This window comes from Gymnodraco acuticeps, unplaced genomic scaffold (genome assembly GCF_902827175.1).
Source record: "Gymnodraco acuticeps unplaced genomic scaffold, fGymAcu1.1, whole genome shotgun sequence".
Lineage (NCBI taxonomy): Eukaryota > Metazoa > Chordata > Actinopteri > Perciformes > Bathydraconidae > Gymnodraco > Gymnodraco acuticeps.
This window is the reverse complement of record NW_022990549.1, coordinates 388432-414485: the sequence shown is the minus strand read 5'-3', so window position 1 is coordinate 414485 and position 26054 is coordinate 388432. Positions and strand designations below refer to the sequence as shown.

At 39.6% G+C, this 26054-nt stretch overlaps 1 protein-coding gene across 1 annotated transcript in view; it reads left to right on the top strand.

Annotated features, from left to right (window-relative positions):
• Positions 1-26054, top strand: part of sptbn1 (spectrin, beta, non-erythrocytic 1) — a 116755-nt gene that overhangs the window by 87655 nt on the left and 3046 nt on the right. The window contains exons 29-43 of the mRNA XM_034227378.1: positions 712-801; positions 1422-1700; positions 2880-3010; positions 3527-3731; positions 4212-4586; positions 5967-6053; positions 9858-10015; positions 11406-11544; positions 12168-12252; positions 12332-12528; positions 13830-13924; positions 15208-15262; positions 22377-22582; positions 24080-24253; positions 25697-25739. Coding sequence (XP_034083269.1) covers positions 712-801; positions 1422-1700; positions 2880-3010; positions 3527-3731; positions 4212-4586; positions 5967-6053; positions 9858-10015; positions 11406-11544; positions 12168-12252; positions 12332-12528; positions 13830-13924; positions 15208-15262; positions 22377-22582; positions 24080-24253; positions 25697-25739 — 2319 coding nt within the window. The remainder of the gene's footprint in view (positions 1-711; positions 802-1421; positions 1701-2879; positions 3011-3526; positions 3732-4211; positions 4587-5966; positions 6054-9857; positions 10016-11405; positions 11545-12167; positions 12253-12331; positions 12529-13829; positions 13925-15207; positions 15263-22376; positions 22583-24079; positions 24254-25696; positions 25740-26054) is intronic.

Sequence of the window (26054 nt, the reverse complement as noted above, 5' to 3'; positions counted from 1 at the left end):
CCAGAGTCATTTCTTATGATTACATTTTCCCACAGGCCAACAGCAGCTTCAACAAAACTATTTCCCTCAAAGAGAAAACCAAACATGCCCTGTTGTCTCAAGAAAGAAAGTGCAGGTGTGCGTGCAATATACCGGCGGGCCAGATCTAATAGTAATTAAAAATTATCCTGCGGGCCGAAATTAAATCTACCACGGGCCTGATTTGGCCCCCGGGCCTTGAGTTTGACACATGTGATCTAGAGCATCTTTAAGTTTCTTTATTATCATATACAGCATTTTGTTTACGATGAAAATACTTACTCCAAGAATTGTTATATAAAATGTATTTTTTTTTAAAAAGTAAGATGAGAATTTAGGACATAAAATGGTTTAAATATTGGGCTTCAATATGAAATAAATATATATAAGATATAGTCATACAATTAAATTACTAATGCCAGTAGCCGTGTAAACCATGTTATAATAGCACTATTCATATTTGTAATAATGGCAATATGTTAGTTATATTTGCAGTATAAATACCAAATGGAGCAGTACTCATAATAATAATGGCAGTATTAATAGTCGACATTTTAGCAGTATCAATTCAAAAGTGATAATAATAGCAGTTGTATTTGAAATGATAGCAGTATTAATAGTAGTAATAATTGCAGTTTTTATAGTATTATTAGATTAGCAGTAATAATGTAATAACCCCTCTCTTTTGTGCAGCTGTGGGTGGAGGAGAGGATAACTCAGGCCACGTCCACCGACCACGGCAACAACCTGCAGACTGTACAGCTGCTCATCAAGAAGAACCAGGTACACACACACACACACACACACACACACACACACACGCTTTCACTCATGATCTCTTTCAATTGTGTTCACTTGCATCTTTTACTATATTCATATATTATTACAACAAACCATATTTTATTCTACTGTACAGTATTTAAATGAACAATCTTTTCTTTTCTTTTTTAAAGCATTTAAGACGATTCTAGAGTTGTCAGAGTTTCTGTTAATTTAATGTTTGAGTGTTTGGGTCACATTTTACAATTATATTAAGACTTCCACATCTACACACACACACTCACACACACACTCACATACACACAATAACATTTAGTATTAGTGTTTAGCTAAGAACAGCTACAAAAACAGCTAAAAACTGTAACTGAAATTAATTTAAAAAAAATTCTTCTTGATGATAATGACTCAAAATAAGGACACTTCATCGTGTACATTTCCACTTGCATTCAGTTTCACTTTACATGCACAGCTTATTATATACACACACACACACACACACACACACACACACACACACACACACACACACACACACTTTAACCTGCATTTATCAATCTAAATCCCCTCTAAAAGTGTTCCAAGTGTTTGTCTCTAACCCCCTCCCCTGGTTCTCCGCCCCTCAGACCCTGCAGAAGGAGATCCAGGGTCACCAGCCGCGCTTCGACGACATCTTCGAGCGCAGCCAGCACGCGCTGCGGGGGGGCAGCCCGACCGCCCAGCTGATCCAGCAGCGCCTCTCCGAGCTGCAGGCGCTGTGGGAGCAGATCCAGAAGGAGACGGAGAAGAGACACACGCGGCTCAGCGAGGCTCACGAGGCGCAGCAGTACTACTTCGACGCCGCCGAGGCCGAGGCCTGGATGAGCGAGCAGGAGCTCTACATGATGTCTGAGGAGAAGGCCAAGGTGAGGGGGGGTCAAAGGGCAAAGGTCAGGGAGAGGAGCTGCAGAGGATGTTGTACACAGTTAGAGGAAGTACTTGGGTCATTCAGGTTCATAACTGCAATAAAACCACACTATAAAAATACAGGTTCTGCATTGAAACCTATCAAAACAATGTATTCAAAGTTTTGAAAGTTGAAGTAATTATTGCAGAAAGATTTTTTTTAAATACATTAAAATGATAAAGGGAATAGCAGCTAACTTTCTCATATAAAATCAACTAGAATCACTTAATGTTTTTAGAGTAAAAATGACTGAAACAATTATTAAAAAGCGACATTATTCACACTTTATTTTTAAACTATTCAGACCTTTTTCAAATATTTTTCAATAAATGTTCAGTCATTTTATAAGGATACTTTTTGGATATTTTTTTTTATATTTAGCATATGTTTTCTCTTACTACTTCTGTATCAAATTGTATTCATCACACACTATTTTCCGGATCCATTACTTCCTGTTTCTCCGTTTTAGTTTACATGTTAGTTCCTCACTTTGTAGATTCTCTGTTAGTTGGTGTCAGACTGTCTCTGCTGTTTCTGCCGGTCAGTAAACATTTAATACTCTGATTTAGGACTCTGTGAAGTGACAAGATATCCCGTAATACATTAGATGGCTTATTCTGTTTTAACTTGATCTGAGATGTGTTTTAGGTTTAGTGTTACAGTGTCTACAGTAGCACTGAGAGATGTAACTGCAGTTGACAAATGACAGGCTGTAAATTAGGTCAATTGTTACAGCTAGGGTTAAATCTGTGGAGATGTTAAGTCTGTCTTTTAATTCATATTTGTAAGGGCGTTGATATATCATATAAGCATGTTCTTTACTTCAAGCTCACTCTTTTTAAATTATTTAATAACTTTAAGGACTTTTTTCACTTTCCCTTTTGACATATTTCAGGGGATGTTCTTTTCAGCTTTATTTCGTTTCCTCATTTTTGTTAAAATCAAAGTTGTTATTATTTAAAGTGTATATATAGAGCCCAATATCAAACATTTTACATTTGTCTCAGGGGGCTTTACAGTTTATACAGAATATGAATATGACACCCTCTGTCCTTAAACTCTCACCTGGGATTCTTTCTTTCTCAGTCTAACTAAACTTGACGACACATTATAAGATGTATCTGTGTGTGTCCCTCAGGACGAGCAGAGTTCGGTGGCCATGCTGAAGAAGCATCAGATCCTGGAGCAGGCGGTGGAGGATTACGCTGAGACCGTGCACCAGCTGTCGGGCACCAGCCGCGGCCTGGTGGCTGCAGAGCACCCCGACAGGTCAGCGATCACTCTTTACCTCAAGCAGAAAGCGTTGACCCTTATTTAATGGATTTACAGAATGTGGTTTTGTTAATAATCAGAATCAGAATACCTTTGTTCGTCCCACAGAGGGGAAATGTACAGTTGTTACAGCAGAAAAAAGCCAAAGACAGCTTGATGTTGCCCAAGAAGCATGCTTAAAAAAGTATTAAAATGTAGTTATGTATTATTCTACTCAATGTGAATATTTTATATTCCTGTGACTTTGTGATGGGAGTTATTTATTTGATTGTATTTATTTGTATTATTATTATTTTTCTGTGACCATGACCTAATGGGGTGGGGATAGGGGATAGGGGATGGCTATTTGTCTTTCCTTTATCAGACAAATTGTCCTGTGCTTTGTACATTGTGCTGAAAGTGCCATGTCTGCAATCAAACAAAGAAAAACAGAAAATAAATTACACAATTTACAAAATACACATCCTGTAACAGTGATACAACGTGACTCTAGTATGAATGTCTCTGCTGCAGTGAGCGTATCGGCATGCGTCAGTCTCAGGTGGATAAGCTGTACGCCGGGCTGAAGGATCTGTCGGAGGAGCGCCGGGGGAAACTGGACGAGCGCCTGCGTCTCTTCCAGCTGAACCGAGAGGTGGACGACCTGGAGCAGTGGATCGCTGAGAGGGAGGTGGTGGCCGGGTCCCACGAGCTGGGCCAGGACTACGAGCACGTCACCGTCAGTACCTTCACCTGTCTTCATAGGCCTTCATTTGGGGATTACTAGCAGTACCTTGTATGGTCTTATTTATGCCTTACTTAAATAATACAATTCCGAGATTAGGTACTTGATTTATTTTGAAAGGCTCTATTATGCTTTTTCTGTGTTCCTTTTCCTGTAGTGTTTTTTTTTTATAGGTTTTAGTGCATGTAAATGATCTGCAAAGGCAAAATTCCATGTGTTACTTCCAGAGGGAGTTTCTCTCCTATACTTTTTTAAAGTTTTTATTTGGAAGCCATTAGTGTAATTTTTAATCCACTACATTTATTTGGCAATTAATGCTCGCTTTCCTGATTTAAGTATTTTTGTATTGTAACTCTAAAGTATTGATATCTGTATTGTTGAATATACTTAAAACAATTATTCTTGCTAAAATCCAACAGAAAATGTACTTGTATGACAGGATGGTAAGAACCTTCACCCTTTGGTCCTCCTCAGATGCTGCAGGAGCGCTTCAGAGAGTTCGCCCGCGACACGGGGAACATCGGGCAGGAGCGCGTGGACACGGTGAACCAGCAGGCGGACGATCTGATCAACACGGGCCACGGAGACGCCGCCACCATCGCCGAGTGGAAGGACGGGCTGAACGAGGCGTGGGCCGACCTGCTGGAGCTCATCGACACGCGCACGCAGATCCTCGCCGCCTCCTTCGAGTTGCACAAGTTCTACCACGACGCCAAGGAGATCCTCCACCGCATCCTGGACAAACACAAGAAGCTGCCCGAGGAGCTGGGCCGCGACCAGAACACGGTGGAGACGCTGCAGAGGATGCACACCACCTTCGAACACGACATCCAGGCGCTGGGAACACAGGTACTAGAGATGTGGGACTGATGTCGAATAAGAAACAGGTTTATTTACAGTGGAGGAAATAAGTATTTGATCCCTTTGCCGAAGTTAAAATAAACCTACCATTACAAATATACACTGTTAATTTCTTTGTAAGTGGGCAAACTTACAACATCTGCAAGGGATCAAATACTTATTTCCTCCACTGTACGAGTAGGTTTAGACATAGAAGAAATATGCTTTGGTGTATAATGTTACAGACATAAACAGTAAGAGGAAGTGGGTTGTAAAATATGAGCAAATATGGAACTATTATAAATACCGTTTTAATTTTTTTTTAAACAAGTGAGGAAACGGCACATTCAGCTGGCTTTTGATACAAGAATATAAAAATGAAACTTAAAGAAGCAAAGGTCCTTTCAGGGGTCTCTGACATTGAATCCGTTGATCTTAACTGAGTGTCTTAAATATTGTTATTTATGTGGCTATTGGAAAAAAAGTGCTAAGAAATGGAAAGTAGGATTTTATTAACCACTTTTCACTGACGTTGAATTGTAAACCCTCTGTATTTAAAAATTGTTTACCAGTTTCCTCTCACACTAACTTCCTCCTGATCCATATAGTGGAAGAACTGTGCAGACACTGGTCTTAGGTTTAATTTTTTGTATTTTTCTTTGTTTTTTTTAATTCAAAACCTTTATTTATCCAGGTAAAATCCCATTGAGATCAATGATCTCTTTTTCAAGGGAGACCTGCAGCAGTAGGTTCCACAAGAAGACATAAAAACATAAACAACAGAACAACAAAAGAACATCATACAGCAAAATGTACAGGGATTACAATTTACATATCTAACCACATGTACAGGTACCAACAGCATCTGATTTTGTAGCATCCAACCGAGCTTTAAAAACATGTAGTGGTACTAGCTTGGTAATTTTCCATTCTTTTTGCAGACTGTTCCATGTTAGTGGAGCTGCACATCTAAAAGCTTTCTTCCCTCAGACAGTCCTAGCACTTGGCACATTTAATAAAACCACAGCATGCGATCTCAGGCAATAAGTACTTTCAATGCGCCGAGAGATCAGGGAGCAGATATAAGATGGTAGTTTATCCAACATGGCTTTGTAAATGAAAAAGTACCAGTGACTGAGCCTCCGTACAGTTAGTGATGGCATAACCGCCTTGGTATACAGGGTACAGTGAGTTAATGTTAATGTTTTATTCTCTGTCAAAGCGTCTTTGAGTTTTTAGAAAAGCACTATATAAGTGTCATGTATTATTATTATTATTATTATTATTATTATTATTAATTCCAAGGGCCCGTATAAGCTTCTCATACTGAAGCTTTAGTGTGTTCTTCACTTACTGAGCGTCTGTCCTCCTCTTCCTCTGTGCCTCCAGGTGCGGCAGCTGCAGGAGGACGCCGTCCGTCTGCAGTCGGCTTACGCCGGAGACAAAGCCGACGACATCCAGAAGAGAGAAGGAGAGGTGAGCACAGAGACAGACAATACACTTTGGATTCAATCAGTAACTCTGAGTCTGACGGTTCCTGCTGCAGGAGATGTTTTTATAAATCTATATATATTTCAGTATGTTTCTGATCGTCCTTCTCTTACTGGTTGAATTGAAAGTGATCTGCACTGATGTGAAACGGCTCTCTGTTACTCACGCATGCTGCAACGCTGCTGCACTAATTTTGCTCTTCCTCCGCCCTGAAATATTCATTTTCTTAGCAAAGAAAGAAAAACACTTTTAGGGGCTCAGATTCCCAGATTAAAGAATCCTAAAATAGGTTTAATGATATGCGTGTGTGAGGCTGTTTGAAGATGCAAGAACATGGAGTATTGTTCATGAAAATCTGTTATTTTATTCATAACCCGACAACAGGTTTCAGATCTTAGGCGCTTATTAAATCCTGCAGGGCATGGTCAAAATACAGGGAACACTATAGAGTTTCCTCATTGATGTTTGTGTACACATTAGTGCTTATAATATCCTTATAAGGAAATGCACTTTCTTTCAATAGAAACTTGAGTTAAAATTTCTCTCCAAATCTTATCTGGTTTATAACCATCGTCATTAATTCACAATGTGACAGTTATATCACTGTCAACATTGTGAATACTTTAGGTCAGACCTGTTTTTTGTTAACTCAGATTAAAGTTAAGATAGTACATTTGCTGAGATCATAAAAGAAACAGTCCCAGGTTTCGGGATTTTTTTTTTGTCTTCCTCGCAAATAAGAAATTATACAAAATCCAGTTTTAACTATATGGGAATTTTCATTTTTTATGGTGTAAATAAGGCGACAGTGCAAGTTATCGCACATTTTCCGTTTCATCAGGATTTTCTCTTTTTGCTGAGAGGCGACAGTCTTTAAGAAGTGAGCTCCACGTTTTTGTCTTTTAGTTTTTGTTCCGTTTTATTGTTATTCTTTGTACAGGAAAGTGTCTTCTACATGTCTTCATACATCATGGTACATTTACATCTTAGTACAAATCTGCAAACTCAAACAGTAGATGTCCCACACTGAGTGTTTTTGATGGCGTTGTGTTTTGACCATTCCCTGTATGTCCGTTTCCATCCTCTCTGCCCCCCCCCCCCCCCCCCCCCCCAGAGGAGAAAGGGAGAGGTGAGACTCTGTTTACCCAGAAAAACATCGGCTTTGCATCAGTGTTCATTTTGGCTGCAGTATTAGGCTTTACTCTAATATTTCGACTAAAATGTTGAATAGTTTTAGTGACATTTTAGTCGCTTTCATGCAGTACAGCTGACCTGGTGATTTGGAAATACTCGTAGGGTTTGTTTTTGTCCTCCTAAGGTCAATGTGTGGGTGGATGTTTGCAGAGAAGACATCATCAACTATTTATCATTGCCAACTCTGCCAATAAGCAGTAAACTCCACCCACCTGGGCCTCAGAGGAGGGTAAAACAAACACTACTAGTAGTTTGCAAATACAGATTAGGTCTGTCAGTCAGTGAAAATGTAGGGCTTCAGCATCTAGCTTTTTAAAGAGTTAAGTCAAATGCATTTGTTAGACTTCACGGCTGCACACAGTGGTGCAATGCAAATGTATTTGTTCACATTTGCTTAACAGTAGTCGCTTTTAGTCCCCTGCAAGACACGAGTCCATCGGCTTTAACCATGTCTCAGTGTCACATGGTTCTCTGGACAATAACAAAACTGAGAGTGAGGTAAGAAGACTCGAATCTACTGATTATTTTTCTGACTGCAATCAGCAAGGCCGTCAAAATGTAGGCATTCATTCTGGAGACATCTGCAACAGCGCCTCTCTGAGCACACTTTGCCTCGTGAAGCTCAGACACTTTTACTGGTGTTGCTGCCTTTGTCTGTAAAATGATGTTTAATTCTCCAGGTTTTTTTTTTATTGAGGTTAAATCCAGTAGTGGTTATGCACTCGCACTTTGGGGCTCCATTTAGCTGCAAATTGTATTAAAAGTGTTTGTCAAGGTAAAAGAAAACTGTAAAAAAAGTGTTTATAAGTTCAATTAGTTCAGTATCTTCCTAAGGTATAGAAATAATAATTACAAGTCTCCACATGTCACCAGCTGATGTTGAGAGTGAATATATGATCTACTGAAAAACTGAAAATCATTCAGAACAAATCCATCCCTCATAAAGCAGCCCTGCTCACTGACACTCTTACAGTCACCGCACACAGCCAGAGATATTAATATACATATAGATATCAGAGCATTATTGTCCTGTTGCCTTCGTGAGTCTCTGCCGTCACCGCATTGTTTATCATTTGCTTTATGCTATTTATTTATTTCCCCGGGCTGTAGCACCTGTGCTAGACTGTTACATGACCTTTAAAGTGTTAAGTATTTTACAGTATATGTGACCCGCTCTATCGAAATCAGTCGGAAGTCGCAACGGCTCATTTCAAAATAAACGTGGATTTGCGTAAAAAAATAGTTGTCCGGGTGTTTTTGTTTGATTGGCTTTCAGAATATGAAACTTTTATTTCCAAAATCACACGATAAATACATGTTTGAAGCTTGTAAAGGGAGACAGCTCTCACTCGCACCTGCTGTTCCGCAGCGCCGCCCCCCCTCCCTCCGCTGACATTATGAATGTAAGGCTTAGAGTAATCATAGATAACACGGCAGGGTCCGTTGTAGAGGAAACTTCTGTGTAGCATGCAGTGGAGTCACCGACTCAGGAAGGAGACACGGGAAGAGTCGGAGCTTTGATGTCAAACCACTGTGATTTATTTGGAGTTGGTACCGGAGTATTCACATCACAAATCCAAGAGTCAGAGGTTCTGACTCCACGGTAGAGTTGCCACGTCAATTCTGGAGAGCCTCTCTCTTGCCAGCCCATCTAACTGGTTTCTTGCCTCGGACACTTATGACCTCGAAGATTTTACCTTGGAGTCCACAAATACAGAGAAGGAAGTGTCCCAGTGTACCCACAACACAGACCATCTGTATCCCAGTATTGACCGGTCACAGAATGGGAACAATAACATTATTGGCTAAGCAGCCTGTGTCCTTAAAGAAGGTAAACAGACATCGAGGTTTGTCCTGTATGTTACAAATTGGCGTCTATGATAATTATTTCCATAACATCCGTTACAGTTTGTTTTCATCTGATTTCAAATAAACAAAGTCTTGGCTTTCAGAATATTAAACTTGTTTCAGATGATAAATACAGCTTTGAAGCTTGTAACGGTATAATTACAAGCGGTAACTTAACGTCACAGCAGGCGTAACAACAGCCGGTGTTTCTCGTGAGGGTTTTCCCCGGGAAACAAACACAATACACACAAACGCAAAAATACACAAACACACACACACTCGCGAGCTTCCCCCAGACCAGTAATCCAAACGAAAATATCTTACCGTTACTACTTTGATCATTTGATAATAATCAATCAGATCGATGGATTCCAGAGAAGAGGAAACTTTGAAGGCCTTTTTCTCAAAGTGAGGACTCGTGACAGTCATTATATAATGTGACATATTTCGCTTAATATTTGGAGTACAACAACAATCCTGATATCATTCGAAAGCTATGAGTCTCCTCTTTCCAGCAGTGTATACAACTCAAAATGTGTCTTCGGGTCAATGCGACTGGTTTCGATGGAGCAGGTCACATATGCAAGCTGGATATCCCTCATTAATAATCTGATGCATCATAAAGTATAATGGTCCCCTACTGATGATGAAGGTGAACACAGTTGTGAGATGCTCCTCTGCTTTGGGGCTGGGGTTATTACGTAAAGGTAAAAATGGAGATTAAATGTGCTCTCATCTGTCCCTCAGGTGCTGGAGGCCTGGAAGAGCCTGCTGGAGGCGGCGGAGGGCCGGCGGGCGAAGCTGGTGGAGACCGGAGACAAGTTCCGCTTCTTCAGCATGGTGCGAGACCTGATGCTGTGGATGGAGGACACGATCCGCCTGATCGAAGCCCAGGAGAAGCCCCGGTGAGGAGCGTGGAGGAAATTCTTAAGAGAAACTGATCAATTATTCATGTGCAAAGTTTGTTATATTTAATAAAGAAGAGGAAAAAGAAGTTTACAGTCACACTATATAGCCAACTGGTCCCACGCTTAAATTCCCTTAGGCATCATTTAAACATCCCCACCATTAAACCATTAAACCCCCTCGTCCTTAACCTTTTGCAAATCCCCCTTTTACTTCCTTTGCCCTCCTGAAATGTAAAGTATATTTCTCTGTTAAACACATACAAGACTAAAAATAGAGTTGAACAGCGTAAAAGGCAATGATAGTATAAGACTATATGTTTTAAATGAGTATATGATAATTTGACCCGACAAAGAGGAACTCATGGAGGATGAGGAGAAAGGCTTTAGTGAGGTTTACCCATGGATGTAAAATAAGAACTGGATACAGCGTGGGAGGCGGGGTCTCGTTCTTTCCTATGAGAGCTGCTCATTGGCGCATGAGGACAAAATGGCCCAACCTTTGAGAGAGCGAAACGTCACAGATTACCCATCATGCCTAGCTGTCAGAGCAGACGAACCCGTATGTGCGCTCACAGAGCATGCGCCCCTTAAGCCCCGCCCCCCGAGCTCCCACTCTCGGCTCAGTAGAATAAATGGAGACAGAAAATAAATCTAGATTCGGCTTTTAGTGCATTTTACAACTTTAAGGACCGAATGATTCTACTAAGGGCTATACAATAGTTCATACTGGGTAGTTTATTTAGTTAAAAAAAAATGATCCACCGATTTACAGACGTCTCTTTCCCCATGTTAGTCAATGGGGAAAAGTTGTTCTGGGCCGGGTGACGTCACGGACTGATACGGGAGTTGCAGTACCGCCGTTTGGACACAATGAATATTGGCACAGAGTCCGGCGCACTTTCTGGGGGCTTGGGTTGAAGATGCTCAGATAACAGCTGATCTGCATTCTGCATCTCATTCCTCCTCCCTGTGTGGAGGAAATAAGTCGCACACGCTAAAAAATGTTTTCGTGATGATTTTGTTCTGTGTATCTCCTTTCACTTCCCACTTTCGCTTTGAATAGAAATGATTGTTGACGGTTTATTGTTTGAGTCCCAGGCACAAAAAAATTGGGTACCGATTCTTGCAAAAAACATGATCTATTTCATATATTTTTAAATAGGAATTGACATTATATTATGGATAATGGCGACAGCTATTTAACAATAATTTAAGCAGATTTTAATTTATTTTCTAAATCTTTTAGCAAAACTCATTTCAACAACATTATATTCTTATATTCTGTGTGTTGGGATGTAGATCTGAAAACAGAACCTATGTGTTTTACTGTAAATATGGTTTTATTTAGTAACACGAAATTAATTAGTTTGTTTTTGCTGGTCTTCAGGGACGTGTCGTCTGTGGAGCTGCTGATGAACAACCATCAGGGCATCAAGGCGGAGATCGACACCCGAAACGACAGCTTCACGTCCTGCATCGAGCTTGGGAAAGCTCTGCTGGCCAGGAAGCACTACGCTGCAGGGGAGGTGAGGACCTGCAGAGAAACACATCCTTTACACAAAACCTCTCCCTGTGTTTCGTTTCCAGAATTGATTTTGCCGTGAAATGCTATAGCGATAGCAGGAACAGACTTTTTTTGATAATCAATTAATCGTTAAAAGTCATTTGTCATGGATGTATCGCAATGTGCTGCTTTTTCTGTTTTATATCATATCAAAGTGAATGTATTTAACAGCACCTTGGATTGAGTTAGTTGCAGGTTGGCCCTTCTGAAGAATGTAAATGAGTGTTTCTAGCTTCAAATCATATGAATACATTTGCAATTTAATCATTTTTTAAATGTTTTTCTCCCCTCGGATTAAAGAAAAGTTGTTGCCTGCATAGAAACACATTAATTATCAACATCCTTTTCTGTGAACTTTGAAAAACTGGACATTTTTCACCATATCCTCACGTTTTATCGATGATGAAAATACTTGTTGGTTCCAAACCTACTTGCATTTCCTGGAGAATGTAAATTCAGGGTCTATGTAGATTTTAAAACGATGCTCAAGGTGTTTTAGTTTCTGTCTGCAAACCACAACAATTCCCTTGCAATTTAATCATTTCCAAATTGTAATCTTCTTTTTCAATGTTTTTCTCTCCTCAGATTAAAGAAAAGTTGTTACAGTTGACGGACAAGAGGAAAGACATGATTGACAAGTGGGAGGACAGATGGGAGTGGCTGAGACTGGGTAACAACCTTCACATATAGTCACAGAAACCATGTCAATAAGCTGAATACATGTTGATTAAATGTGTGTGTGTGTTCAGTCCTGGAGGTGCACCAGTTCTCCCGGGATGCGGGCGTGGCCGAGGCCTGGCTGCTGGGGCAGGACCCCTACCTCTGCAGCAGGGAGATCGGGCTGAACGTGGACGAGGTCGAGAAGCTCATCAAACGCCACGAGGCCTTCGAGAAGTCGGCCGCCACGTGGGAGGAACGCTTCTCCGCTCTGGAGAGGCTGACCACGGTGAGACACAGACACATCAGAATAATAATACCCTTTATTGTATAGCACCTAACATGCACAAAGCAGCCTAAAGTGCTTTACAGAAAACACAACAACAATAATAAAATAAATACAGAACAAGATAAAACATCTACACTGATCCTAATGAAATTCCTGTGAATTAAAAATGACAATAAATTAAGATATGTTCAAATAAAACCATTACAAAAATGTAAAATAAAAGCAAAACAGAAAAAACACAGTTTTCAAACTCTCACACTTGCTTTAAGTTACTCTGCATATAATTTAAGATCCAAATTCACTCTGATTAAGGTTACTATATTCTTAAATCCAATGACAGAAGTCTGTACATGCTTTGTACAACAAGTCTGGATTACTCCTGAATTCTGTACAGTGCCTAAGAGACAAATACCAATGAATGGAATAAGTAAATGTTATTTTTAGGCAATAGCATGGGTGTCAGATATACAAATATATAAAAAACATGTCTATGAAGTGTTTTGCTCAAAATACACCCACACTGTGTATTTCACTTCCTGTTTCAAAAGTGCTGATTTGGGGTATAAAGCTTTAAAAGAAATAAAAAAAAATAAAAAAAGGAGGGGTCTGAGCTCATGCGGGACCCGGCAGCTTCTGTCTAAACTAAATGCTGCCGTGATGAAACGCCATATCATGGATTATCAAGGATTCTCTCTGAAACAGTTTGGAGCTCAAAGGCTTTCTCTCTTGCCGGTTATACCACAAGGTGAGTTCCTTTTTACTTCCTGCTTCTTCACACACATGCTCTCCAGTACAGGTTAGCTCTGAGTGTTAGCGATGCTAATGTAAACACCGACCATATTACGTCCAAAACAGTCGGGCATTGTTTCTGATAGCAACGTTTCTGATTGGCCCGTGGGTCCACATTTCAGATATCACGTCATATCGGACGCAAATCTGGATCAGCTCCGTTGTACCCCGTTTTTAGAGATTTGGGTACGGAGGAAAAGAGAGGGTTTTATTTTCTGACGCTGCGTGAGTTCCCCGACACACCGGGGAGCGGGGACACATATTTATGTATAAAAGACATCAAAAAGTTCCTTTTGCATGAGAGGTCCCCTTTAAGATAAGATAAGATAAGATGGAGCCTCATTAATCCCTGTGGGGAAATTAAGTAGTTTAAACAGCAACATGCTAAGATTGAAAAACAGGACAGCACAGAATCAAACAAGATTAAAGATTAATACATTTCAAGATTAAATTCAAGATAAAATGATTGTACAGTTAAGAAACTTTAACAATGTGTGTTTGTGTGTGTGCAGATGGAGTTATTGGAAGTGAGAAGAATGCAGGAGGAAGAAGAGAAGAGGAGGCAGTCCCCCCTGACTGAGGCTCAGCCCGGAGACGCTCAGATCAGGTCAGTGTTTGTTCGGGCGTCACCGCATGCAGTATTTTCATCCGGTACTCATTTAATGTTCCTTTTATTGTATCAAATACATTTTTATGATTCAAGTTAATCACTTTTTTTGATTTTGAATGTTTAATACATTACAAAAATAACAACCTACCGTGATATAAATATTAAGAGACATTTTCACCCACGTTCAAGTACATACTTTGAGTTTTATAACGGTGCTTTAATAACGGACAAGAGGGGTGGTAATATGAAGTCTATAATGCAAAGACGAGAACTTGTTCTAATTTGGATCAGGCAAATGCCAATGAAGCTAAATGCACAATTTGCATGATCAGCAATTTAGCTAAAGTTATATCAGATGTGTTTACACGAGTCCCCCGCACAAGATGTGGCAGAAGAAGAGGGGCTTACTTCCATTTAGATGCCAACAATGTTTCATCAACCATGCACACAATAACAAAATGGTTTATATTTGCTTTGCATTACCTCCACTTCCTTGATGTCCCTTGCTCCATATGTTCTGGCATCTATCACCATGGCATGGAGGAAAACCTGCAAGACAAAATGTTCCTGAATTTACTGCATGTGTGTATAGTGGCAACTAATGATGCTTGAAAGGTTATCCCAGTAATTCACGTGTGTGTGTGTGTGTGTGTGTGTGTGTGTGTGTGTGTGTGTGTGTGTGTGTGTGTGTGTGTGTGTGTGTGTGTGTGTGTGTGTGTGTGTGTGTGTGTGTGTGTTGTGTGTGTGTGTGTGTGTGTGTGTGTGTGTGTGTGTGTTGTGGTGTTGTGTGTGTGTGTGGTGTGTGTGTGTGTGTGTGTGTGTGTGTGTGTGTGTGTGTGTGTGTGTGTGTGTGTGTGTGTGTGTGTGTGTGTGTGTGTGTGTGTGTGTGTGTGTGTGTGTGTGTGTGTGTGTGTGTGTGAACAGTGTGTGAGAGGTGTAACTGTGTGAGATGGTTTTAACTGTGTGTGAGATTAAAGTGTGTGTATGTGTGTGAGATGGTTGTAACTGTGTGTGTGAGATGGTGTGTTCTGTGTGTGAGAGGTGTAACTGTGTGTTCTGTGTGTGAGAGGTGTAACTGTGTGAGATGGTTTTAACTGTGTGTGAGATTAAAGTGTGTGTTCTGTGTGTGATATGGTTTTAACTGTGTGTGTGTGTGAGATTAAACGGTGTGTGTGTTCTGTGTGTGAGATGGTTTTAACTGTGTGTGTTCTGTGTGTGAGATGGTTTTAACTGTGTGTGTGAGAGATTAAACGGTGTGTGTGTGTTCTGTGTGTTTGCAGGGAGGGAGAGCCGGTGTCTCAGAACGGGCTGCCGTCAGACCAGGAGTCTCCCAGGGTTAGTTACCGCTCGCCTGCATACCAGCAATACAGCAGCACCCTGCAGAGCCGCAGGGCCACCAACGCACCCTGACACACACACACACACACACACACACACACACACACACACACAACAATAACCTTTGAGTGTTTGGTATCCCTCCTCCTCACACACTCATGGGATCCACACATTAATATTCCTGTATTTATCATCACTTGTCTTCAGAATGTATTGTTTCCTTCTTACTGATTAATATCCCTCTTTCTCAGTGTATTAAGTTTAACTTTATGAGTATTTTAACTAACACATTGAGATATTTTTCTTTAAGAGGCCTTTAAATCTGCTTTAATTATCTCTGAACGAAAACATGGGACTGATAGAAATTGTCTTCATTTTGAGACACTCCAACTTGAAGAGTATGAGAGGATCAATCCGTAATTGATGCGAGAACATTTTGGTTATTTTAACATAATGTGTTTCAGGCTATAGTTCTACTTAGTGCATTTGTAGGTTGTATGAAAAGACCTAAGTAAGAAACTGTAAGGAAACTAAATAAGGGACTAATCTTTGTAGTGTACCATTTAGGTTTGTCCTATTTAATCACATTTCTCAAGCAAATATACAAAGTATTGCTGAATTCCTTAAACTTACCTTATATCCCTGTTTGTACTTAATTGGTGCATTAACGTAAATTAGAAATAGACATGATAAACTGCATTACAACTTATAATCATGCTACAAAATGGTGCTCTAAACTCAAGCAGTTCATGAGTAATGTAAACAGAAAGTCATGTTAGTAAAACATTGAAATGCATATTGAGAACGAAAGATGTACGAATCCACATTTGGTTTGAGTGTGAATGCAAACATGGGACCACAGAACACACACACACACACACACACACACACACACACACTGCTGTCCTTCCCTCCCCTCATTCTTCTCCCTCTTTCTCTCTCAGCTCGACCCCCCCGCCATCCTCTCCCCTCAGCTGTTAATGTTGCTGCTACTTTACATCGTCATTTATAAACTCACCCTCTGGAACATGAACACCTGAGACGTCCACGATAAAAACACAAAGCCCTCCCTCTAAAACACGGTTTAAAAAAACATCAGTCATTTAATAATATGTTTATCAGTTCAAGTTTAACGGGCATTCATAGGATTAATATACGTATTTTTGATATCAAATGAAAATGAAGGCGTCATCTGCATAGAGACGAATAAGGGAATAAAACTCAAATGACAAATCAACACAATCATAATACATTAGTTTATCCTCCTTAATATATCTAGATACATTATGTCTTACTCTTACTGTCTTAAAATAAAGGATTTTAAGCTGCTATACTTTTATTTTGATCATTAACAATGCATTGATTATCTGTGGATTGTTGAAAATGTAATTGATCACAGATTTATGAGCATTTTAAAATGATAATTTAAATTGTTTTAAAGGGGAAATCTTTTTAGAAATTCATATTTTGGACGAGACAGACACACATTTAGTCTAAAAGCTACTTAAAAAGATTTGTAGGCAGCTATTTAGTTTAAAGTAAGTTTAAAAAGTACTTTTGTAAATTAACTCTCACTGTATCTACAGTACCGGCCCCACGTGTGTCTACATCCAACAACCCACAAACATCATATGCATTTTTTTTCCATAGAGCGCAGTGTGTGTATCATCATGTTTTCCATCACACACACAACACACACTCTGTTAACAATTCATATTATTAACAGATCTCATAGTTACCGTTTATGGAGAATCTATTAAAATGTTGAAAAGGTTTAAGCTTTATTGTGAAAAGCTATAACAAAACTGTTTTGCAACTAGGTAATAATCAAAAGTAGAGACTTTTTATTTTGAGTATAATAAAGAAAACGTGTAAATTAATCATTGCTTTTACAACCTTTAAATCCACCACAAAAGAAAATTAGTAACACATGTATCTAATATAACAGGAGAAATATAACTCATTCACGTTTATCTTCTTCTTTCACCCCCACACCTCCACTCTCATACGCCTTTTTTACATTTAAAGTAATTCACTACTCTTAAAGGTCACCTATCATGCTATTTTTAGGCAATAGCATAGCTCTCAGATATATAAAAATATATAAAAAACATGTCTATGAAGTGTTTAGCTCAAAATACCGAACAGATCACCCATTCTAGCCATGCCTCATATCCCTCTATTTCACTTCCTGTTTCAAAAGTGCTGATTTGGGTATAAAGCTTTAAAAAAATATATAAAAAATGTAAAAGTAGGGGTCTGAGCTCATGCGGGACCCGGCAGCTACTGTCTAAACTAAATGCTGCCGTGATGAAACGCCATATCATGGATTATCAAGGATTCTCTCTGAAACAGTTTGGAGCTCAAAGGCTTTCTCTCTTGCCGGTTATACCACAAGGTGAGTTCCTTTTTACTTCCTGCTTCTTCACACACATGCTCTCCAGTACAGGTTAGCTCTGAGTGTTAGCGATGCTAATGTAAACACCGACCATATTACGTCCAAAACAGTCGGGCATTGTTTCTGATAGCAACGTTTCTGATTGGGCCGTGGGTCCACATTTCAGATATTACGTCATATCGGACGCAAATCTGGATCAGCTCCGTTGTAGCCCCGGTTTTTTTTTTTTTTTTTTTGACACACCGGGGGCACATAGTTATGTATAAAAGACATCAAAAAGTGCATTTTGCATGATAGGTCCCCTTTAAGTAAACAAACAGGCCAGACAGTTATGCAAATGTTAATTTCAAGTTATATACATAATATTGTTTATATGGCGTTTCACTGTCCTTAGAGCAGGTCCACATCTAGAAGTCTGAATTATGAGAAGTCATTCAAAATAATTTGCAGAAAGTCATTCCCTTAAAAGTACATTCTGACATTTTTCCATACATTTTTATCATTCTTCACACTGACCATCTTCAAAATCATTCAACATCTTCATGGAAAACTGATCCTACATGAACTTATAAGCATTTACACGCACTGTGTGTACGAGTGTGTGTGTGTGTGTGTGTGTGTGTTCCTACTTCATCCTCCACATAGTAGTTACTCAGTCACTGTGACTCTGTTTTGTATCACCATTATTGTGTCTTATATGTTTTTCAATTGTTAACTGTTGCATGTCCATCCAGCCCTTTCATTGGTTCCCTGACTAACACACATGTTCCCCAATAAACCCTGTCTGAACCAATCAGATCGCTCAGACCCGTTCTGGTTTACCTGTCCATGTGTTATCCATGTGTTCACTTTCCTTCACATACAGTAGGTTTTTCTTTCTGTTGCATGCTGCCACCATCATTAGCATTTCAGTTTTCTGTCATTGTTGTTTTACTTTCATCTCATGTTCTTCACCAGTGTTCATCCTGGGGCTTTATTTTAATGCATTTATTATTATTTGGTTTGTATAGAACGCTGCTTTCATTGACGTAGTTCACGATCAGGAATTTCAAACAATAGTTGAATTTAATAATCAAACAGGAAGCTAGCTACACAAAGTTCCTGCTGTTTTCTTGTTCATTATTTTACCACCAACAATGAAAGTATTTCTAGTTTTCTATTGAATAGATTCCACGTGCTTAAAATACATATTCTATAAATATATACTTGTAAATATAAGAAGTCGATTACATACTAAAAAAACAGTCCAATCAGGAGTGAAGCTTTTCAGACATTGAGCGGTTTTAAGTTATTAAGGTGATATATCATATTGTAAACAGACAAAAGACATTTTCTGCAATTGTCCCGGAGCAACAAAACTTAAAATCTGACAAAAACTGTTGCAAGAATTCACCCCGATTCTGAAATAATCCACACAAAGTCTGCACTGCTTGGCTTTGTCGGGTGGTTTGTCTATCAACTATTAAATCCATAATGAAAAACAGGGATATTTGTCAAAGTTATCTTCAGTAGTATTACTTCATTGACCCTGATATAAGTAAAAGTAAGTAACATTTATTTATAAAGCGCTTTTCACAGACATAGTCACAAAGTGCTTGACAAAACATTCAAACATCATAGGAATCATAAAATAATAAATGACCACACAAGCCACGTGTTAAGACGTGCTAAAAACATACATATATATATATATATATATATATACATGTATATGATAGTTTAGTCCAGTAAAATAAGTGTAGATGATCCTCTAAACTACATGTTTTTATTCTAGCTCTTATCATAGATTCCAATATGTGGTTAAGATATACTCCTTTGTCTTGAATTCTGCATTATGTGTTAAAAAATGTAAAATGTGTACGTACTCGCCTTAATTCGCATTCAAGAAAGCTTGACATGTTCTTCATCGTCTTTCAATAAGAGTTTCCAGGATGGTATTTTGTAAGCAACTAAACAAATCTCCCTTCAGGTCCACTCTTTGAATAGCTGTCAGGAAAGCTCTTATAATTTGTCCAATCAAGTAGATGCTCTCGGGATAATTTGAACTCCAATAAAGGCTCATGTGATTGGTGTAGCTTTTTCGCCGAGCTCTTGATAACATCTCCCAGGATCTTCAGTAGCGTTACTTCATTGACCCTAATATACGATAGTTTAGTCCAGTAAAATCAGTGTAGATGATCCTCTAATGGCGCATTTCCACTGCAGCGCGTAGCACGGGTACTGTTCTCTCCAAAATCCAGGTTCTTTCCGGGCCAACAACCGGGCTGAGTATGCTAAACTAGTGAGAGAATCGCTGGCAAGGGGGCTACAACTACAACAAAATGAACATATTTTACCGTGATTTAATTGTAATACACGTTTCAAAATGATGCAGAAGTAACAACATACTGATACCGGTTAGTAAAAACCATGAATTAATGCTTTGAAAAGTCTGCAGACAGACGGCAGGTGGAAAATCCTTTAAAATGCGTGTTTTCTGAATGGAGATCGGCTAAGCTAACGTTGTATATGCTCCGACCATTAAATGTTTTGATTCTAGCTCTAATCATAGATTCCAATATTTGGTTAAGATATACTCATTTGTATTTCTGCGTTAGTGATAACATTCGTACGTACTCGCCTTAATTCGCATTCAAGAAAGCTTGCTTATATGTCCTTCAATAAGAGGACCATGATGGTATAACGTTTCACAAGCAAAAACTAAAATCTCCCACTCTTTAATTAGTTGTAAGGGAAAGCTCTTCCTAATTTGTCCAATCAAGTAAATGTTCTCGGGATAATTTGAACTCCAATAAACGTAGCTTTTTTGCCGAGTTCTTGATAAAAGCTCCCAGGATCTTCAGTAGCATTACTTCACAACAAATAAGTGTCGATGATCCTCTAAAATAAACGTTTTGATTCTAGCTCTTATCATAGATTCCAATATTTGATTAAGATATGCTCGTTTGTATTTCTGAGTTGGTGTTAACATTTGTACGCACTCACCTTAATTAATGTTCTACGTCGTCTTTCGATAAGAGTTTCCAGGGTGGTATAAAGTTTCACAAGCAACAACAAAAATCTTTCTTCGGGTCCACTCTTTGATTAGCTGTCAGGGAAAGCACTTCCTAATTTTCCCAATCAAGTAAATGTTCTCGGGATAATTTGAACTCCAATAAACGTAGCTTTTTCGCCGAGCTCTTGATAGAAGCTCCCAGGATTGGTCCAGCTCTTGCCTTCCTTCGGTTAAAGCTCCCAGGATTGGTCCAGCCTCTGAACTGGCCTCATAAAGAGCGTCCACCATTGGTCCAGCCCTGAAGAGCCCAGTGAACGGGTAATAAGCATCCGGTTGGAGTGGGTGTGGTGTGGAAACAAATAAAATCTGTTTGAATACTAGGCCAATCGCATTATCCCCTCACAAATAATGACGCCAAGTAATGAATTCCAAGCAATTTTTGTGGATAATTGTTTGTGTGTTTTTGTTGTGTATGTACCATCTGCTAGCTTCTCCCTCTCCTCGACTTTCTTCACACTGTCCACCATGGTGTGTGTGTGTGTGTGTGTGTGTGTGTGTGTGTGTGTGTGTGTGTGTGTGTGTGTGTGTGTGTGTGTGTGTGTGTGTGTGTGTGTGTGTGTGTGTGTGTGTGTGTGTGTGTGTGTGTGTGTGTGTGTGTGTGTGTGTGGTGTGTGTGTGTGTGGTGTGTGTGTGTGTGTGTGTGTGTGTGTGTGTGTGTGTGTGTGTGTGTGTGTGTGTGTGTGTGTGTGTGTGTGTGTGGTGTGTGTGTGTGTGTGTGTGTGTGTGTGTGTGTGTGTGTGTGTGTGTGTGTGTGTGTGTGTGTGTGTGTGTGTGTGTGTGTGTGTTACTGTGCATGTCCTAAAGTCTGTAATCAGTGCATGTGTGTTACCTCTCTGTGCTCCTAATGTTCAATGCAGGTGTTTCCTAATTAGAACTGGAGTCCAGCGCTGAACTCACTTTATTACATGCTGGAAAATAAACGCTTAAAATGCATTCATAACTGACGAGTAATTTAGTTGAGTTAAGAGTCTAAGATTAGCTTGCACTGGTTTCGTAATTTCAGGCTTAACTCTAGATAATCCAGAAAGACTTTGAACGTGATTTTGACGTGCTCTCGTTTAATCCAAACACTATTAGAGCTGTAACTAACCATGAATTACAATATCACAGATTATTTTCTTAATAATTGTAAATAGTTTGGTCCAAAAAAGGACAATAAATAGGGAGAAATGATAATCACAGTTTCTCAAAGTCCAAGGTATCGGTGCAAAAACCCAATTTATTGACTTATGTTCTAATATGGAGAAAAGCACGACATCACAATTAAATCACACATATTTTTGAGAGGCTGAAGACAGCATTCTTTTTTACATTATGAATAATCACTGTAGAGATGAGTTGATTCATGCAGGATTACTTTAGAATTGGCAGATTCAGGAGGAGTGGGTTGACTCAATTATTAAAGTCATAAAAGTTGCAGACAAACACCGGATAGGAATGCTTCTCTTCTTCAATCAGGTTTTAGCTCAGTTTAGAGAAGTCCCTACTCAGCTTTTGATCTGCTCCGCTCTGCATGCTGCAGCTCTGATAATCCTGATTTACAGCTTCTGTGTCCGAGAGAGAACGATTAAAAAAAAAATATATATATAATAGCTTATGTTACTGACATCCATTTCTGCTCAATCCTCCTCTGATTGGCTCTTATGTTCTGTTTCCAGGATGGGACCGCTGAAGGTGGAGAGGTGGTGAATGGAGTGTCGGAGCCCAGCCCTACGGGGTCTCCCGGGGGCGCTCGCAAGGGCAAGATCAGCCAGGCGGCAACGCTGCCGGCGAAGACCCAGCAGGACGCCCCCCCCTCCCAACTGGAAGCATTCCTGCACCGCAAACACGAGTGGGAGGGGCACAACAAGAAGGCTTCAAGCAGGTAGGATCGCCTCCAATCCTGAAGTTTTAGATTCAAGGGTTTTATTGTCATATGCACAATAGGAACAGCGATACAATGCACTTGAGAAAATAAACATTCAAAACGGCAATAGATGTAACTGTGCAAGTATATTGCAGGAATTATCACTAAGAGTGCAATATTTGCCTATTTTTCAAAAAGGATTAACAAACATTTGACTTAGTTTGTTCATATTTGATTTACAAAATCTGTCCAGGGACTACAGATGAAAAATTGCTTCTTGGCACATTTACAGAATTGTTGAATAATAATGTGCACCGTCCCTGTTAAAATATATGAATAAAGATTTTGTTTATTTTCTGCAAAATACACAATCACACAACTGACAATTGCATTTTTATTAGAACAGTAATTTTTTGTGTCTATATTCCCACTTTTATCAATTCCTAAGTCCCAGGCTCATCCAACAATGCAATATATATAACATGGAAAGATAGAAAACATAAAAAGGTGCAGTAGATGTTATTGTGAGAGAATATTGCAGGAATTATCACTAAATATATATATATATATAATATATATATAATATGTGCAATACTCTTCTTCGTGAACGATGCACGAAATCAAACAATGAGTGTGTTTTTACTACTGTGAAATACAAGTAAAAAAACATATACACATTCACACATGTTTACATAACCCGTTTTAGAAAAACAACTGCCTATTGCATACTAAGTTTTAGTTTGAATTATTTTGTGGGGACTTTGTTTTGTCCCTTTAGCCGCTTTTCACACCAAGTTTGCCGCACTTAGTTCCCCCATGGAACTAAAGAGCAGATCGCGTTCACACCGGAATAAGTACCTGAGAGAAGATTACGCAAATGAAGCCGCTGACGTCACTTCTTCTTCTGCTTTGGGTTTACTGGCAGGCCGCAAACCACTTCACGGCGTATACTGCCACCCGAAGTCCCCGGCCGGAAGTCCCCGGAGTTGGGGACTGGCTTCAGTAGAAGCTGCTGGGACTCCCAGCAGCTTCTACTGAAGCCTTCCGAGTAAATCGCCAGAACGCCGACACCTCCTCATCTCCACCGCTCCCATGTTTTATTTTGTGTTGCCATAAGTTATTCTCACTCTGTTGGTGCGCGGGGCTAATGCTAATAAGGCTAATGCCAGTAAATAAAATGGCGGCTTCACAAAACTTTTCAGAGTTTTACGGGGCGTGGTTTGCAATCCGCCCAGCCAATCAGAAATTGGAACTTTTCTCTCCCGAGGAAAGTCCCACCTCTCTAGCAGGGACTGGAAAGGGGGGAAAAGTTCTCATGAACTAAGTTCTCTTTTTGGTGTGAACGCAAAATCCCAGGAACTATCGAACTAAAAGGGAAAAGTACTCCGGTGTGAAAGCGCCTATTGTCAATTCCTAGGTCTTGTAGTTTTGTTTGCCACTCCCTCCCTACTTTCTGTGCACTAATTGAAAACTGGCTATAAGTTTCTGTATGAATTATTGTGTGTTTGTCTGCAGGTCGTGGCACAACGTGTACTGTGTGATAAACCAGCAGGAGATGGGCTTCTATAAGGACCAGAAGAGCGCGGCTCAGGGCATCCCGTACCACAGCGAGATCCCCGTCACTCTGAAGGAGGCCGCCTGCGAGGTGGCGCTCGACTACAAGAAGAAGAAACACGTCTTCAAACTCAAGTGAGAATCTGGATAACTGATCTGTAATGCAGAGAAATAGGATCTGCAAGTCTGACTCAAAGGATGAATCATTTAGTTTATCTTTTACCTTTAACAAAACAACAACCTTTCTGTAGGTTTAACAGTGAATATTAACACCTTTCATGCTACTTTAAGGCATATATTATGGGTCTCAGATATATACAAATATATAAAAACATGTCTATGATGTGTTTTGCTCAAAATACAAAATAGATCATGCATTTTAGAAATCCCTCATACCCCTCTATTCCAGCTGTTAGAGAAACGCGGATTTTGGGTCCTTAGCTTGAAAAGAAAAAAAGGAGGCGGGGCTAATGCCTGATCAGAATTCTACCGGAGATAAAGTTAAATTCTGCTGTGATAAAACGCTATCCGGTTCTAAACCACATCAAGGATTATTTCTGAAACAGTCAAAATAGTTTATCACAAGGTGAGTTATTTTTTTTATTTCATGCTTTTTAAACACATGTGCTCTCCAGTACAGGTTAGCTCTGAGTGTGTTTCTCAATGTCAAGGAAGGATACTCCAGAGCCACTATTTTAAGGATGCTACGTCATCGAGTCCCGCCGAAGGACTGATCCAATGTCCAGGATGCTTGGAATTCTACCGAGGCCGGCGTACTTCGTAGCGAGAAATTTCGAGGCTGCACATGTGTATCCATTACATTACATTTAGCTGACGCTTTTATCCAAAGCGATTTACAATAAGTGCGTTCGACCAACAAAATACAAACTTGAAGAAGACAGAATCATATAAGTACATCAGGTTTCATAGAGCTAAACATTTCAAGTGCTACTCAACTGGCTTTAGATAAGCCAGTCCTTTATTAGTATATAAGTGCTCTGTTAATAGTTCTATCGCTCGAAGTGGAGTCGAAAGCGGTCCGCGTTCTTAAAATCCCCACAATGCTTTGCACACGGACCAATTTCCCAAATCTTTGGCGGAAATCGCGCTCCATTTAAGGCGGGCCTCGCATATGACGCACACCTGCACACCTATTAGCCTGTTCCACCATTCTTTGTTTTCCGAGGCTAGGAAGGATTCTTGCGTCGCTTCTGACTGACTGACCTGACTCGGAGGGACATGTCCTACCAAGGAAGCGTCCTCGGCATTGAGAAACACCCTCAATGTTAGCGATGCTTGCTAATGTAAACAAATACCATATTACGTCCAAAACACGTCAGGCATTGTATCTGATAGCAACTCTCCGTGGGTCCACCATCCGATATTACGTAATATCGGCAGCAAATCTGGATCAGCTCCGTTGTACCCCCGTTTTTAAAAGATGTGGGTACGGAGGAAAAGAGAGGGTTTTATTTTCTGACGCTGCGTGAGTTCCCCGACACACCGGGGACACATATTGATGTATAAAGGACATTTTGCATGATAGGTCCCCTTTAATGTGTTTTCTACCTTCCACAGGATTACTGATGGGAATGAGTATCTCTTCCAAGCCAAAGACGAGGTACGTTTTACATTGTTTTGTATTTTCATGGTTATTATTTTTATTTTTAAGGTGATAACCATGTCTTCCTTCTCCAATAATAATGATATATTTGTTAAATGGGCTATATTAGTCTCATCATTACTGTAAAACCCTAATTGTTACTCACATTATTTGTAGTATTTTTAACTTGAATATTTTCATTTGTTTGTTTGAATATTTTTTTATGTTATTTGGAAGTTGTAATTTAGTCGTATGGAAAAATACAAGTAATTATTTTTGTCTTTTTTAGTTGGAGTAAAATATTGTAATTTGAATTGTGATAACAAATAATAT